At 35.5% G+C, this 14,983-nt stretch overlaps 2 protein-coding genes across 11 annotated transcripts; both read left to right on the top strand.

Moving 5' to 3' along the window:
• The first annotated feature begins 233 nt into the window (after window positions 1–233).
• LOC131020357 (uncharacterized) lies at window positions 234–8,229 on the top strand. 10 transcript variants are annotated; one of them, XM_057949119.1, is made up of 9 exons: window positions 234–415; window positions 2,960–3,042; window positions 3,314–3,645; window positions 3,718–3,801; window positions 4,497–4,652; window positions 5,896–6,016; window positions 6,778–7,008; window positions 7,103–7,227; window positions 7,561–8,229. In XM_057949119.1, exons 1-9 carry the CDS (start codon window positions 413–415, stop codon window positions 7,989–7,991), a joined length of 1,566 nt encoding a protein of 521 aa, XP_057805102.1. In that variant the 5' UTR covers window positions 234–412; the 3' UTR covers window positions 7,992–8,229. The 10 variants fall into 10 exon arrangements, with proteins under 10 accessions (XP_057805102.1, XP_057805098.1, XP_057805099.1 ...); XM_057949115.1 differs by having other exon boundaries at window positions 3,314–3,801; window positions 4,494–4,652; XM_057949116.1 differs by having other exon boundaries at window positions 235–415; window positions 3,314–3,801.
• A 116-nt stretch (window positions 8,230–8,345) lies between these two features.
• On the top strand, window positions 8,346–12,253 carry LOC131020356 (putative pentatricopeptide repeat-containing protein At5g52630). Its single transcript, XM_057949112.1, has 2 exons — window positions 8,346–8,445; window positions 9,340–12,253. The coding sequence occupies exon 2, from the start codon at window positions 9,349–9,351 to the stop codon at window positions 12,001–12,003; it is 2,655 nt and encodes an 884-aa protein (XP_057805095.1). The 5' UTR covers window positions 8,346–8,445; window positions 9,340–9,348; the 3' UTR covers window positions 12,004–12,253.
• The last annotated feature ends 2,730 nt before the right edge of the window (window positions 12,254–14,983 follow it).

A 14,983-nucleotide genomic window follows, 5' to 3' on the forward strand; every position in this document is an offset into this window, starting at 1 on the left:
ACAACCCGATAAGAAAAGTGTGTCTTCATTAGTGGGACGGAGGGAGTATTTTTTTTAGAAAGTCAAAAGAATAAATTGAAAACGAGTACAAGGGCTACTCCAAACCTTTTTTTAGTAATTTATGTAAGCTGAATTGGGAGCGCTAGATTAAAAATACTACTCCACTATGCAATGCAACAAACTATTTATTTCATTTCATTTCATCCACAGAAAAAAGTGGAAGTTACTTGTCCGACTGTAGGACCTCCCTCTCCCCCACGTCTCGTCTCTTTCCACTCACACACAACATACACCCACCTGCCTCTCTCTCTCTCTCACACTCACACTCACACTCACACTCACACTCACAGTAGTAGAGTTTTCGAGTAAAAGAGCCACTCCCCCGACACATTCTTGCTTCCAGGCCCACCACATGGTGAGAAAACCCTACCTAAACCCCTTTATTGCGCTTTCTACAATTTTTAACTCTCTATTATTTGTTTCTTTCTTTACTTGGCTTGTAGTTTATGCATTCGAGACTACACTAGCTCTGCTAAAATTGTGACCCATGTATCGGTTAAAAAACTAAATTATTTACAGTTGCAGTTGGTACTATTTTCCTTGATTTTATGGACTGTGCTGTGCGTGTGTGTGTGAGAGAGAAAGACAATGGGAAGGGCATATTTTGTGTCCTGTGCTCCGTTTAAGAATTGAGATGGTGAAATTTGTGCAAATAGATTATCGGTTTGTTGCTTGATTGAATCCGTGTAGTGTGTAGTGTAGTGTAGGATAATGCTGATGTCGAATTTAAAATTCTTTTACATATAAACATGTGGGTGTATGCTTTCGATGCGTGCATAATAGTGTAAATTAAGCTAACTAATATGGTTTAATTGAGTGTGGACTACTAGTTTCTCCCTAGAATAGAGAACTAGGCATTTTTCAAAACAATATGGATTTGTTAATATTCACTTATGATGTAAGTACTAATATGGGCGTGTGCGATTTTATGATGATTGTTTATTTGCAAATTGTGGTTGTTGACTGTAACTTTGGGATGAAGTTGTAACCATCTGAGGGTGACTGTTTATTTGGGTAGCATTAAGTTCAATCTTTATTCTATTAGCAAAATGCTGCTGATGTAAGTCTACTTTGTTAGGTATCGAGTGTAGGCATATATAAATTTATTTAAGTAATGATTTCATCTTTATTTTCTACTTTTTTTTCCAAATGGATTAAATTTTTGTAGCATTTTCTTGTCCTTCAAAATTTCAGTTACAATCTGAATTTTCAATCACATACTCTTATGTAGGATTTGACTAACCCAGTACTGGAGTTAGATATTTCAAATTTAATGGAATTGAGGCATTTAAAATTTCGGTGGAGAAAATGTTTTCTATAATTTTCAGTTTGTCCTGTGGTCTATTACATAATTGGTTAGGAGCCATAAAACCAATCTGACATGACATCCAAGCATTTGGTAAATTAAATCTCTGTAAAATCTAATTGGTATGACCATGGCGATATAGTAACTTCTAATTATGTGGTGAATAAAATAATTGTTATCTCTTTAGGTTGTTTGCCATGGCTTCAAAAATGGCTATACTCTTGTTACTGAATAATCACAATGATCACAACATCATTCCAGAAAAACTTAAATGCTCTAATTGATGGCATAGGCATTTCAGTGTCTCTGAATTGCTGATCGAAGTTCTATTGTATAAAATGCAGATTTCTGTGCGGTCCTATACGATTGTACAGAATCCACCCAACCTCCTTTCTTATAATGTTAAATTTGTCTATATATATAGAAGGAAAATCTAAAGTTAATTCTAATATCTTAGATGTCTTTTTCTAAAGTTCAGGGCTTTGCTTCTTTCACATGTGTTTTTGGTTAACCTTGTTAAATTCTAGTAGATTTTTTTTCCTTTTCTTTCATAGTTTCCTAAATACTTGCTACCAAAACTGGCATATGGTTATGTCTTGTAAGATAAATCTCTTTATTCACCATAAAAGTGTCTTGTGAAATCAATTCAGTATAGCAAACAACAATTATCCAACAAGATGAACATGTGAAAGTGATAGATTTATTTCATTATGCTAATCTTGATGGGCCCTTAGTTTAAGCTGTCATGGACATTTTGGCTCAGACATTCTATTTCTCCTCATGTTTTCATTCCATCATACCATGCATGTTATAAGTGAACCAGGACATGAAACACTAGATGAAGCTCCATTTTCTAATGGATGATTGCACATCTCAATTTAGTGAGTCAAGTGGATTATACAGCTGCCTTATGATTTTTTAGCTAACTATTACATCTATAGAGCTGGCATAGGTCTCGTTTCCAACTTCGATGTGCAGGTACACAAACTTATAACTGTGAATGGGAATAATTTCCATCTCTTTTGAGTTTTATGTGCCATATTTTCATGCATTTTAAATTGTTACTATCTGCAGTATGCCGTGATGCCATATATTCATGCTTTTCCTGCTATATTTTGTTCTAGCTATTTTTAAATTTTCTTGAAAAAAATATATTATGTGAAATTTATTTCTAGTCTACTTACAGAAAATAATCACTTGTAAGAAAAGCTGTATGACAAATTTTTGAGGGGGGGCTATGCGCCTATCATTAGTGTGGATCATATGAGTAATGAGTTAGGTAGCTGTTAGACATGGGATTCTGCATCATGAGATCATTTAAAAGCGGGTTCAATTAATTTGATTATCATCAAGGGAGGAGATCAATTACATGTCCTATAGTAATATGGCATCAGTTTTCATATTTTCCCATCTGCGTTCCTCTTTTACTTCTGATTTATTGGTTTTATAAATGTTGCCTTGGTAGTTGTTTTCCGGTTTCATGTACTATTTCTCGTATGATAATAGGAAATTAGGAATTAAAAACCCTTTCTGATAGAATGTGGAAGAAAGGATTTATTTATAAGGCATATTATGCGTGTTTCCCATTTGCAGGAGTGTTGTGATATCTGTGGTGATGTTGGGGTTGCTGACGCATTAATAAATTGCAGCCTATGTAAAAGAAATACTGAGCATATGTAAGATCTCTCTCTCTCTTTCTCTCTCTCTGTTGCTCACTAAATTTGTGTCTCTGTTTATGAATTTTCTGTGTAGTGTCTTGGTTTTTTGGAAGTGAAATGGAAGCAGAGATTTAACAGAAGTTGTTCAATGCTAACAAATGATCTGCAAATTGTTTGCTTTTTTTGGTGTACCTAGTGTACTTGATATCAAATCATATTTGCTTCTGTCTGAATTCGAGTTCTGCAAATAGTTTTCCCTAAAGTAGAGCTGTATTTATCATCGTATCAGGTATTGCATGAGAATTCCTCTTGAGGAGCATGTCAATGACTGGCATTGTGAAGAGTGCTCTATGTCAAATTCACCCACATCTCGTCTCCTTGATGCGTCAAAAATTAACTCATCGGAAGTACGCAAAGGTGGTGAGCTGCCTGCGGAGAGTAGAAAGTTACCAAATGAATCAAGGGTGGGTATGGGTGATTGGGAAAAGAGTGTGGCAACTGGGAAGACTAAATACATCAGTGTCCAAGAAGCTATCAAGCTCTCATCAGGAGAGAAGCTACCTTTTCTGTCTTCAAGTAATCCTTGCCTCTCAAAAACTCCTCGCCGTAAAAGTGGGATGGGTAAATTTGATTCAACAACCAGGCATAGAAAAATAATGCCAGATTTCTCGTCTCACCAAAATCTTGCTTCAGGACCTTCTTGGCCAACGATGCCTCGAAAACCTGCCAATTTGGAGATCCGTAAAAAGCAAAAATTGCAACAATCCAAAATCACAGGTCAGTAATCATAGACAAGTTATCTTATATTGCAGGAGTAACAAAGATTGAGGTGCCTTCTTTACAAGAACTACTATCTCTCGTTGTTTTCTAGAAAAGCTTTGGGGGGGAATTGAGGTTGTGGATGGTTGTTGTACTGCTTTTTATGAAACACTGGTTTATTTCACTTTTGTACTGCTTAGTTATAGTTGAACAAATAATCCATTGTTTCTGAAGTAAGAGGATATGTACAAGCAAACAAGTTCGTATTATTTCATGCATGCTTGTAGATGGTTTGTTTCATTCTGGCGTGTACCCACTCTTTAGCTTGACTTATGTGGCTAAAGTCCTGCTTGGCTTTGCTCCACATGCAATTGGATTAAGTATGTAGCAATTCAATAATTATTCTTGAACTCATTGGATCAAACATTAAACATTATCAAAAGACAATAATGAGGAAATTTCTTTTTCATACCCTATATAAGAGAATGGAGGACATCAAATGAAAATAATTGCTGATTGCTACAGGTTTTGGGACTCTAGTATCACTAGGTTACCTCAGCTAGAATTTCCTTTTTGTTTTATTTTTTGCGTGAAAGTGCATGTCGTGTGAATTGCTCATGTCACATCTTTCATGTCTAAAATGCAATGAGTTATGGAATTGGTTTGAAAATATATGATTGGTATGCAAATATTCAAGATGGTTTCATCAGCAGGGTTTGGATCACCGAACAGCCTCCAACCTTCTGAAGCCCTGAAAGATGCACACTTGGTGAAGGAACAGCTTAGTAAAGTTCAATTGCCTGTGACAACAAGATCAGTGAAGCAGTCATCTTTACCATCAGTGAATACCTCACCAGTTTCCATCTCAGGTAAGAGCAGCATTTCACCAGTTTGCTCCATGATTTGTACTTCTCTGTTTCACAATATATGTACGTTATGCTTTAACACTCTTGATATATCAATCTAAGATTCTAAGGTACTTTTTCTTCATTGAGAATAATACCATCTGGTTTCCAATTTCAACGTTTTTCAAGGCTGAAAAATCATGCAACTGTCTATCAGATGACCTTGACTTTGATATCGGAATGGATAAGCTTGTGAAACTGTCTATCTATTCATATGTAGCAATTAGCATCCCTCATGATCTTGAAATTTGGACCAGGTCATCCAATTTTGAATCATATTCACATAAAGTTGCTTGCGAGAAAATTAGGCTCTTTGAAATATATCAACTGTATACTTGTTGTAGCTTGCTGAAATAGTGCGTTGTCCTTAGAATATTAGATAGCAGGCGAAAGTCTGGTTAAAAAGAACTGAAACTTATGATGGAGCCTGTAACCTGAAAAATGAAAATTGGCATGCAAATTTAAGTAGGGCAATAAAAAGTAATAATAATAAACTTGTAGTTCTTAAAAATATTCATTCGTATGCCCCCAGGTTTTAGGTTTTCCACAGTTACAAGACATGAAAAATGCTGAATCAAAATACTATGATGCCATCCCCACCATGCAACGCATGGTGCATGTTTACATTATTTATCTGATTGCACAAGAGATGCGAGTCCACTGAAATGTGAAGTAATGCTAATATTTGTGGGTAACACTTTGAAAGATGTACACGATAGTGAAGATAACAGGACATGTGATCCATGCATAATTGTTAGAAATAACACAACATTCACCCATATTTACAAATTTTCATGACTTAAAACATTGCAATTATAACATCCCCAATTTTTTCATAATACAATTTTGTAGATTCATTGGTAAAATGACGTCATTTTAGGGTACACGTCGGACAACTTTTGTTGATTAATTTTTGGGATGTTGTAATTGCAACAATTTAGAAGTCATGTGAAAATTGCAAATATGGGCAAAATTTGTGTTATTTCCGGCAATTAAACCTAAATGATAAACCATAATATGACAATGGAGAGTGTTATATATGAGCAATGGAGAGATAACTGAATCACAACCACATAATGCCTGCTTTATCTTTCACATGAAATCATGTTACACTTGTAGTATTAATTGTTTACAATTGGTTATGACTGTAGAAAACCTGAATCATGTTTTGGTGATGTTTAATACTCAATAGAATTTTATTTTGCAGGTGGTGATGGTCGTAATAATGCTATTGATCGGAGCACTTCTGGTGCTGAGAATACGAGTAAAATTCATTCGCTTGATTCTGCGAAATACTTACTGGTCCCTGCTTTGGATGCTTTGTGGAAGTAACTTTCTTAATCACCAAATGATACTACCTCAAATATAGACTTATCTCAAAAACTGTTTTTTTTTTTATAAATTGTTGCAAATTTGTGTATGAAAATATTTAAATCACACGCTTTCCCTAATATGGAAAGGAGCTGATGTTGGGTTTGAAGTGGATAAAAGGATATCACCGTTGTTTTACCTAGTGCAGGCATTCTTAGCTATCATGATAAATATTTTCATCTGGACCTCATTTTAAAAAAAGAATCACACATTTACGGCTGGATAGATACATCTTTGAAACTACAATATTTTCTCTACCCAGTGACTCTATTGGTTATTAATGAACAAGAATGAGTAGGATATATCTGGTGTAGTCTTCTTGAAGTTGAAACAGCCTCCTGTCATTTGATTTCTGAGAAATAAAGTTGTTTCATCAAATTTTATAAAATGAATTCATTTTAAGTTAGTTTTATCCTCTTTATAAGTATAGTGGTGGCAAACTTAAACAGTTGTAGAAGTGATTACAGTATATGTCTGAATCTCCTTATTCCTGACATTTAGTTTATGCTCTCCCACATCAAATGCATTCGACAACTTTCAGCTTCCTGGATAATTCTCCTTTAGTATAATCTCTAGTTTACTGCTAGGATTGTTACCAGTTACGAAATGCCCCTACCACATTCTGATTTGCGATCATGAAATGCATTCTTTACACTCTTTATTATTTAAAGTTTCTGCATGCACAAGTATATATATATATTTATTTTCTGGTTATTAGGGGAAGCTTCAGGATCCTGGGTGATCATGCACAGAAAGAAATAAACCATCTAGTTCAAGCTTATCCTCCTTCACCAGTTCGTAAAAAGATCTATGAATTCTCAAAGAAAATGCCAAAAGTTCTTTGTTTCGAATTGGTTTCTTCCAAACCATTTTGGAACAACTTATTCAATGAGCATATTCCTGATCGAAGTGACATTGGTCTATATTTCTTTCCCGGAGTTGGAGAGAGGTGTGCCTTTATTTAGAGTTGGACTTGTTAATTTTTTTTAACCGCTGCTGTCATTTCTGGTTGTTAACTTACTCTTTACCTCACTTATTGGCAGCTCGGAGGAGGATTATGTCTTCCTGGTAGATCAAATAATTTCGACGAACTATGCATTGAGGAAACAGACTGCCGATGTTGAGCTGTTGGTTTTCAGCTCCAAACTTCTGCATGCCAATTGTCAATGTGGGGTCTTTATATCTCATGTGTTAAGTCATTATTCTTTTATGGACATGTTGATTTACGTGCATCTAACTAATTCTATCATTAGTTTTATATTGTGTCTTACGGGGTTAGTTGTAGAACTTACATTCTCTTGGATTTGATGGATTGAATAGAAAATTGTACAATTAGTCAATGATTAGAACCTTTCATCATTATAACTTCTTTGATGTAAGTAAGGGACCATCTCTTATAGTTTTGCGTGGTTAATTTAGATAATTGATGTCAAATCTTATTGTGTTTGTTAACTTTGTTTCCATTTCTGCTGAATTTTCATAAGAAGTATTCATGTTCCAGGTTGGGATGGAAAGTATTTCCTGTGGGGAGTATTCCGCCGTGTGAAACGAAATGCCACAACATGCTCAGACAATACAGTTCTGGATTCGACAGTGCAACCATCAGATGGTGTGAATCACGACCAGAGTCAGGTGCACGACAGTAACGAAGTTGACATGGACATCGACATGGTAGGTGGCATCAATGTGGGAAGAGTAGATGTTCCAGTTAAAAAAGAACCTAGAGCTGCTATGGCTTTGCCGGAGTCGGCCCTGCAGGTGGCCTCCGGCCTAAGAGTTGCACCGGTTGCCATGATTCCTTCACCAAATGTCAAAGTAGAGTCTCATGATCTCATTCCTCCTGGATTTGAGGAGGTGTATAGGCTAAGAATCCAGAGTTTGTCTACTCCGATGGTCGACATTGGGAATCAAGGCGTAGGCAAGGGGCGATGATCGTTCTTTTTCTTGGAATATGGGATCTGAAAATGTACAAAAAATGGGTTGTGAAATCAGTGTTAGATTTTTGATGTGGAAGTGTATAAAGCTTATCTGCAGCATTTGTTTGGGTAATTTTGTTGTAGTGGTGAATTGTTTATATTATGACCCTGATGTAGAAATTAGACAGGTGGTGCTCACCATCCAAATTTGGTTTTTGGTACAATCAATTTGTTTAATTGTCATTTTTGCTCCAGTTTTTCCTTTCTTTGGGCTTTTATGAGTTGTTTGTCGTGGTAACAATTTATTTTATTAATTAAAAAGGACAATTAAAAATTAAGATGATCCCTTTTTATATTAGAGTTAGATATAGAAATGGGGTCATCAACTCTCTACTCTCAAATCACCACCAACAGCGCGAAGCCTGAGTTGATTCTGCATCTTATTCTTCTCCCGAATTTCAAAACCCACGGTAATCCCTCTCTCCAGTTTCTTTGCTTAATTTGATTTTCACTTGTCACATTTGTAATCACTCTTCGCTAAGTTCCTGGTCGTTATTAGGGGTGTGCATTCGGTTATATGGTTCGGTTTTTTCTAAAACCAAATCAAACCATATTTTAATTCGGTTTGGAAAAAAAAACCGAACCGAACCGAATTAACCGAATAAACCGAACCGAATTAACCGAAATTTTCATAGTTAAAACCGAACCGAACCGAAAAACCGAATTAATCCAAAAAAAACGAAAAAACCGAAATTTTGAAAAAAAAATCAAAAATTCCGAAAAAAAACTATTAAATTAAAAAATATTTGAAGTTAGATATTATAAATTTATAATTAAAATATTATATATATTATATTATATATATATAAAACCAAATTAATAAAAAAACCGAAATTTTGAAAAATCAAAAATCAATAATTCTGAAAAAAAAACTATTAAATTAAAAAAATATTTGAAGTTAGATATTATAAAATTATAATTAAAATATTATATATATATAATTCGGTTTTTCGGTTTTGTTCGGTTTTAAAAAATCCGAACCGAACCGAACCGAAAAACCGAAATTTTATGAAAAAATAAACCGAACCGAACCGAAAAACCGAAAAAACCGAACCATATTTCAAAATTTCGGTTTGGATCGGTTTGGTTATTCGGTTTCGGATTTTTTGCTCACCCCTAGTCGTTATGGACTTGTGTGCTCCCACTTCCAATAACTTTGTTGTGTTTTTGAATCGCTGCATGTGGATATTAACAACCAAAAAGCAATCTTTACCCGATTCTTAAAATCACGAGCATTTGCCTGTGAAGTTAGTGAAGAATGCTATTGTGTTTACTACCACTCTCAAAAAATTGTGTTCAAACAGCTGGAGTTTATGGTTCTTCAACCATCTTACATTTCTTACTCAAAGTTCTTACCATTGCTGAGGCAAACTAAGTCTGTAAACGAAGGCCTCCAAACCCATGCCCAGCTAACTAAACTTGGATTATCCCAGGATCCCAAACTCCGTAACCATTTGATAAATTTCTATTCTAAGTCTGGAGTTTTTTCTCATGCCCGCAAGCTGCTTGAAGAAAGTCCTGAACCAGATTTGGTTTCTTGGTCCTCGTTGATATCCGGGTATGCTCAGAATGGCCTTGGGGAAAAGGCCCTTTTGGCCTTTCACGAGATGCAGGCCTTGGGCGTTAAGGGGAATGAGTTCACCTTCCCCAGCGTGCTCAAGGCATGTGCAAACACCACCAATTTTGTGCTCGGGAAGCAAGTCCATGGAATTGTAGTGGTAGCTGGGTTTGAATCGGATGTTTTTGTTGCAAATACTCTAGTGCTTATGTATGCAAAATGTGGTAGCATTTTAGACTCCAGGAGGTTGTTTGGGGACATCCCTGAGCGAAACGTGGTTTCTTGGAATGCTTTGTTGACATGTTATACTCAAAGCGATCTTTTTGGGAAAGCGATGGGATTGTTTCAGGAAATGATTGTAGGTGGAATTAGGCCGGATGAGTATAGTTTGTCAACTGTATTGAATGCTGCCACAGGTCTAGGAGATATTGGTCAAGGCAAGAAGATTCATGGCCATTTGATAAAGCTTGGGTATGAGGGTGATCCATTCTCATTGAATGCACTAGTAGACATGTATGCAAAAGGAGGAGATCTTGGAGGTGCAATAAATGTTTTCATTAATGTGCCGGAACCTGATATTGTTTCTTGGAATACTCTTATTGCTGGTTGTGTATCTCGTGAACGTCACGTTTGGGCCTTGGAACTGTTAGATCGGATGAAAAGTTCCAGGGTGAACCCTAATTTGTTCACCATGTCTAGTGCTCTTAAAGCTTGTGCAGCATTAGGTGTCAAGGAATTAGGAAAACAGCTTCATGCCAAATTGATAAAGCTGGAGACTATGAAAGATCCCTTTGTGAATGCTGGCCTCATTGACATGTACTGCAAGTGTCGTTTGATGAAGAGTGCTGTAACTGTTTATCATTTGATGCCAGAAAAGGAATTGGTCGCAACAAATGCATTGATGTCGGGACTCTCACAGAATGGGGAGATAAGGGAAGCTCTCACCCTGTTTCTGGAGATGCATAAGCAATGTATGGAATTTAACCAGGCTACTTTTCTAGCAGTGCTTAACACTATTGCTGACTCGGAGGCTACTAGCATCTGCAAGCAAGTTCACACGCTTATTATGAAGTCTGGTTACCAAGCTGATACTTTCATTAAAAACAGCCTTATTGACTCGTATGGAAAGTGTAGCCAGGTTCACGATGCTGCTAGAGTTTTTGAAGAATGCCCAAATGTGGATCTACCATCTTATACATCATTAATGACGACATATGCTCAACGCGGACAAGGTGAAGAAGCTTTGAAGCTCTACTTGAAGCTACTAGAAATGGATACTAAGCCGGATTCGTTTGTTTGCAGTTCTCTTCTCAATGCTTGTGCGAATTTGTCAGCGTATGAGCAGGGGAAGCAAATTCATGTTCATGTCTTGAAAATGGGGTTCATGTCAGATGTCTTTGCTGGGAATTCACTTGTCAACATGTACGCCAAATGTGGAAGTATCGAGGATGCTGGTCATGCTTTCTCTGAGGTTCCAGAGAGAAGTGTGGTCTCCTGGTCTGCGATGATTGGTGGGCTAGCACAGCACGGCCGGGGTGAAGAGGCCCTCAATTTGTTCAACGACATGTTGAAAGACGGTGTAGCTCCCAATCATATAACATTAGTCAGTGTCCTCTCTGCGTGTAATCATGCCGGTCTAGTTGATGAAGCTCAATGGTATTTTGAGACTATGAATGAGCGATTTGGCATAGAACGAACGCAGGAGCACTATGCTTGCATGATTGATGTCCTTGGCCGAGCTGGTAAGTTGGACAAAGCAAAGGGCCTCGTCAATAGCATGCCGTTTGAAACTAATGGCGCCATTTGGGGGGCACTTCTTGGAGCCGCCAGAATTCATAAGGACGTAGAGCTAGGAAGACATGCTGCTGAGATGCTCTATACTCTCGAACCAGAAAAGTCGGGTACACATATTCTCCTGGCTAATATTTATGCTTCAGCAGGATTATGGAAAGACGTTCGTAAGGTGCGAAGATTAATGAAAGACCGCAAAGTGAAGAAGGAACCGGGGATGAGCTGGATGGAGGTGAAAGATAAGATTCACACATTCATTGTTGGAGATAGAAGCCATCCTAGAAGTGAAGAGATATATTTGAAACTTGCGGAGCTGGGGCATCTGATGGCCAAAGCCGGTTATGTTCCTTTGTTAGACACGGACCTCCATCACGTTCAAAGTAAAGAAAAGGAAATTCTCCTCTCCTACCACAGTGAAAAGCTTGCTGTGGCTTTTGGACTGATAGCTACCCCATGTGGAGCTCCTATCAGGGTGAAGAAGAACCTTCGAATCTGTTTGGACTGCCATACGTCGTTCAAGTACATCTCTAAGATAGTGTCGAGAGTGATCATCGTTAGAGATATCAACCGTTTCCACCACTTCAGGGACGGGTCTTGTTCCTGTGGGGATTATTGGTAGTGTTGCTCGACTTCTCGTGCTGCTGAAGAAGCATGTTAGGGTTCTCAGTTTCTTGGATGATTCAGGTGGAATAAAAGATGAGGTACCAAATTTGTTATTTTAGTTCTGCACATAATAAGCATGCATGCTCAATACTATTTGCTAGGGAATGTGTTGATAAACTCTAGATGCAGAAGAGTGATCGATCTATTTAGTTGAACAAAAGAAATATATATATATATATAAAAGCCAATTTTAATTCTTCTATTAATATTGATGATGCTATTAGTCTAAGAGTACATTTGGATGGGTTTGTGATGAACAAAATTTAGTGTTTATATTCAGGCTACAAAGACTAGTCTCATTTTTGTGGTGTTTTTCCTCATGCTAACTGCAAATGTCTTCTTTACCTTGGAGGCGGACAGGTGAAGATGTTAGGCGACATTAAATCAATAATTTTTCTTCATAATAATGTTTGAATTTTGGGCTGGCAAGATATGTGGGTGCCTTTGGAAGTCTAAATTAAAGGGTAGTCTCATTGATTTTAATATTTAATAGGAGAATTTTAGGCTGGCAAGACATGTGGGTTCCTCATACTAACTACGTTCAATCTGATTATAATAACTTTATTATAATTTGGTGTGTAAATTTTGTTAGTTATAAGTTTATATTATTGTGAAAATTATTTTATTTATTTTATTTTATTTTATCTGTAAATTATATTTTTCTTTCATTTCTATATCTTTTTTTGTTGTTTTGTTTTATTTCGTTCTAAAATTATGAAATTTGACTAATTATAAAATACTATGAATATCAAATTAAAGATCACGATAAGAGCTTTAATTTTGATATATTTTAATAAATTTTTGATTTAAAATGTAAAATTTATATTTATTTAAAGGTTTAATTTTTTTTAAAAAAACTCTTCTCTCTCATCTTTTTCTTGAATAAAATTATTTTTAAATTCTTTTTTTTTATATTTTCATTTTTTAACTTTTTTTTGCTTTTTCATAATATCAATTTTTATTATTGTGAATTCTTCTTTACTTTTTATTTTTCAAAATTCAGTTCAAATATATTTAATTAAAATTAACTCTTTAGTATAGTTATAAATATAATAACTAAGTTGATATCTATTTTATAAAAATATAAAAATATTTTTCATACATTGCACGAGTGCAAATGCTAATTTTAACTTAACTTAGGATTCAAGATTATGGTGAGCATTGAGTATTCTGTGGAGTATAATTGAATGTTGCGTGTGTTTTATCTTAATATATATTTTTAACTAGTGCATTTAATATTTGAAAAATAATATTTCACTTTTAATTATATTAATTGGTGATAGATAAGAGAACATGTTTAATAATTTAAATTGAGGTAATTATAAAGCTTCAAAATTTGTTTTTAAAATTTATTTTATTCATGTTAATATATTGGTTATTTTTATTAATAGATGTAGATATTATTTTTTATCTTCTTTGAGGAGGAAAGAAAAAGAAGGGTCTGATACAACATCACGATCACATCTTTTAACTTATGTTATTAAATTCAAAGTAAACATTTACAAAATTTAATAAGTAAACTTAGGGGTGTCTAAATCGGGTTGTACGAGTACTCTATCTGAATTTTGCGAGTACTCGATCCTGATTTTTCCGCAATTCTTCTATTTGATACCCGACTCGATGGAAATGCCGGGTACCCTAATACTTGATGCGGGTATTAGGGTACCCGCATACCCGTATTTTAGTGTATTTTTTTTCTTGATTAATTTTGCCGCCGACGCATTTGGATTAATGTTGAAGCCTGTGTGGATTTGAAATTTTGAATGATGATGGGTTGTTATCACGCTCATCATCATGTTAGTTTTGCATTATTATTAGTAATTTATAAATTAAGTCATGCAATGTGATTTACAACTCTGAATCTCTATTGTAGTAGAAGAAATCTCTTAAAATTGAAATACTAGTGACTACATAGATCCCACATGAGAAGCTAAGCATCTTTGGAAGTCTTGTTTGTATATCCAATACTGCGCCATAAATTTCAAACACGCAAATAATTCCTTTTACTAACTTTCTAAATTTTACTCCCTCCGTCTACCAAGATTTTATATTTCAAATACCCCATTCCTATTCTGTCGGGACTGGAGCAAGGCAGAAGAGAAGCAACGGGTACCGTATTAGGATTTAGGATTTTGAATTTTGGATATTAAGATATTATTAAATTATATTCTCTCCGTCCACGAAAGAATTTCCTAGGAAGGAGTGACACAAGTTTTTAAAAAAAATTTATTGAATGTATTGAAAGAGGAGAAAAGATTGTTGAGTGTATTAGGAGTGGTGAAAAAGTGTTATAATGAATATCGAGAATTGTAAAAAAGTGAAAAATAAGAGAATATAGGGTATAGTCTAAAAATAGGTAGGAAGTTTTTTTGTGGACGTTTAAAAAAAAAAGATAGAAAGTTCTTTCATGGACGGAGAGAGTATAAAAAAATATTAATTAAATATTAGGCGGGTATTCGGGTATACCCAATACTAACATTTTTTGGGATTTTAATACCCGATTTCGACCCGCACCCCGTAAACAGCGGGTCTCGGGTACTCGAAACCCACACGGGTATCGGGGTCGGGTCGGGTATACCTGATACCCGCAACCCGTTTTGCACCCCTAAGTAAACTAAAAATAAAATATGCTACACTTTACATTATTTCTACAATTATACAATTATAAGATAGTATAAGTTACAAGTCTAAGTCTAAAATTACAAATCTAAATATTATAAATTAGAGGTTCGACGGTTAACCTAAACCTATAAATTGATAGTTAATCGACTGTTTGATTCGGCTATTAATCATCAGTTCACAGGCTCAAGAAAATATAACTGCAATCAACCTTTGGTCTAGTCGGTTCCGGTTTTGAGGCGCCCCTTGATCAACAGTTTTGGGCCAAACCTTTGCCAATGGCCTGATTTCGAGTTGGAACCACCAGTTCAGGTTAG

This window comes from Salvia miltiorrhiza, chromosome 4 (assembly GCF_028751815.1).
Source record: "Salvia miltiorrhiza cultivar Shanhuang (shh) chromosome 4, IMPLAD_Smil_shh, whole genome shotgun sequence".
NCBI classification, from domain to species: domain Eukaryota; kingdom Viridiplantae; phylum Streptophyta; class Magnoliopsida; order Lamiales; family Lamiaceae; genus Salvia; species Salvia miltiorrhiza.

Excerpts from the sequence above, each read along its gene's own strand:
- LOC131020356 (XM_057949112.1), top strand. The coding sequence starts at position 9,349 with ATGGTTCTTCAACCATCTTACATTTCTTACTCAAAGTTCTTACCATTG.
- LOC131020357 (XM_057949113.1), top strand. The coding sequence starts at position 2,939 with ATGCGTGTTTCCCATTTGCAGGAGTGTTGTGATATCTGTGGTGATGTT. Across the intron at positions 6,017-6,777 it reads GCTTTGGATGCTTTGTGGAA|GGGAAGCTTCAGGATCCTGG; the intron begins GTAACTTTCTTA and ends TCTGGTTATTAG. Across the intron at positions 7,009-7,102 it reads TTTCCCGGAGTTGGAGAGAG|CTCGGAGGAGGATTATGTCT; the intron begins GTGTGCCTTTAT and ends ACTTATTGGCAG.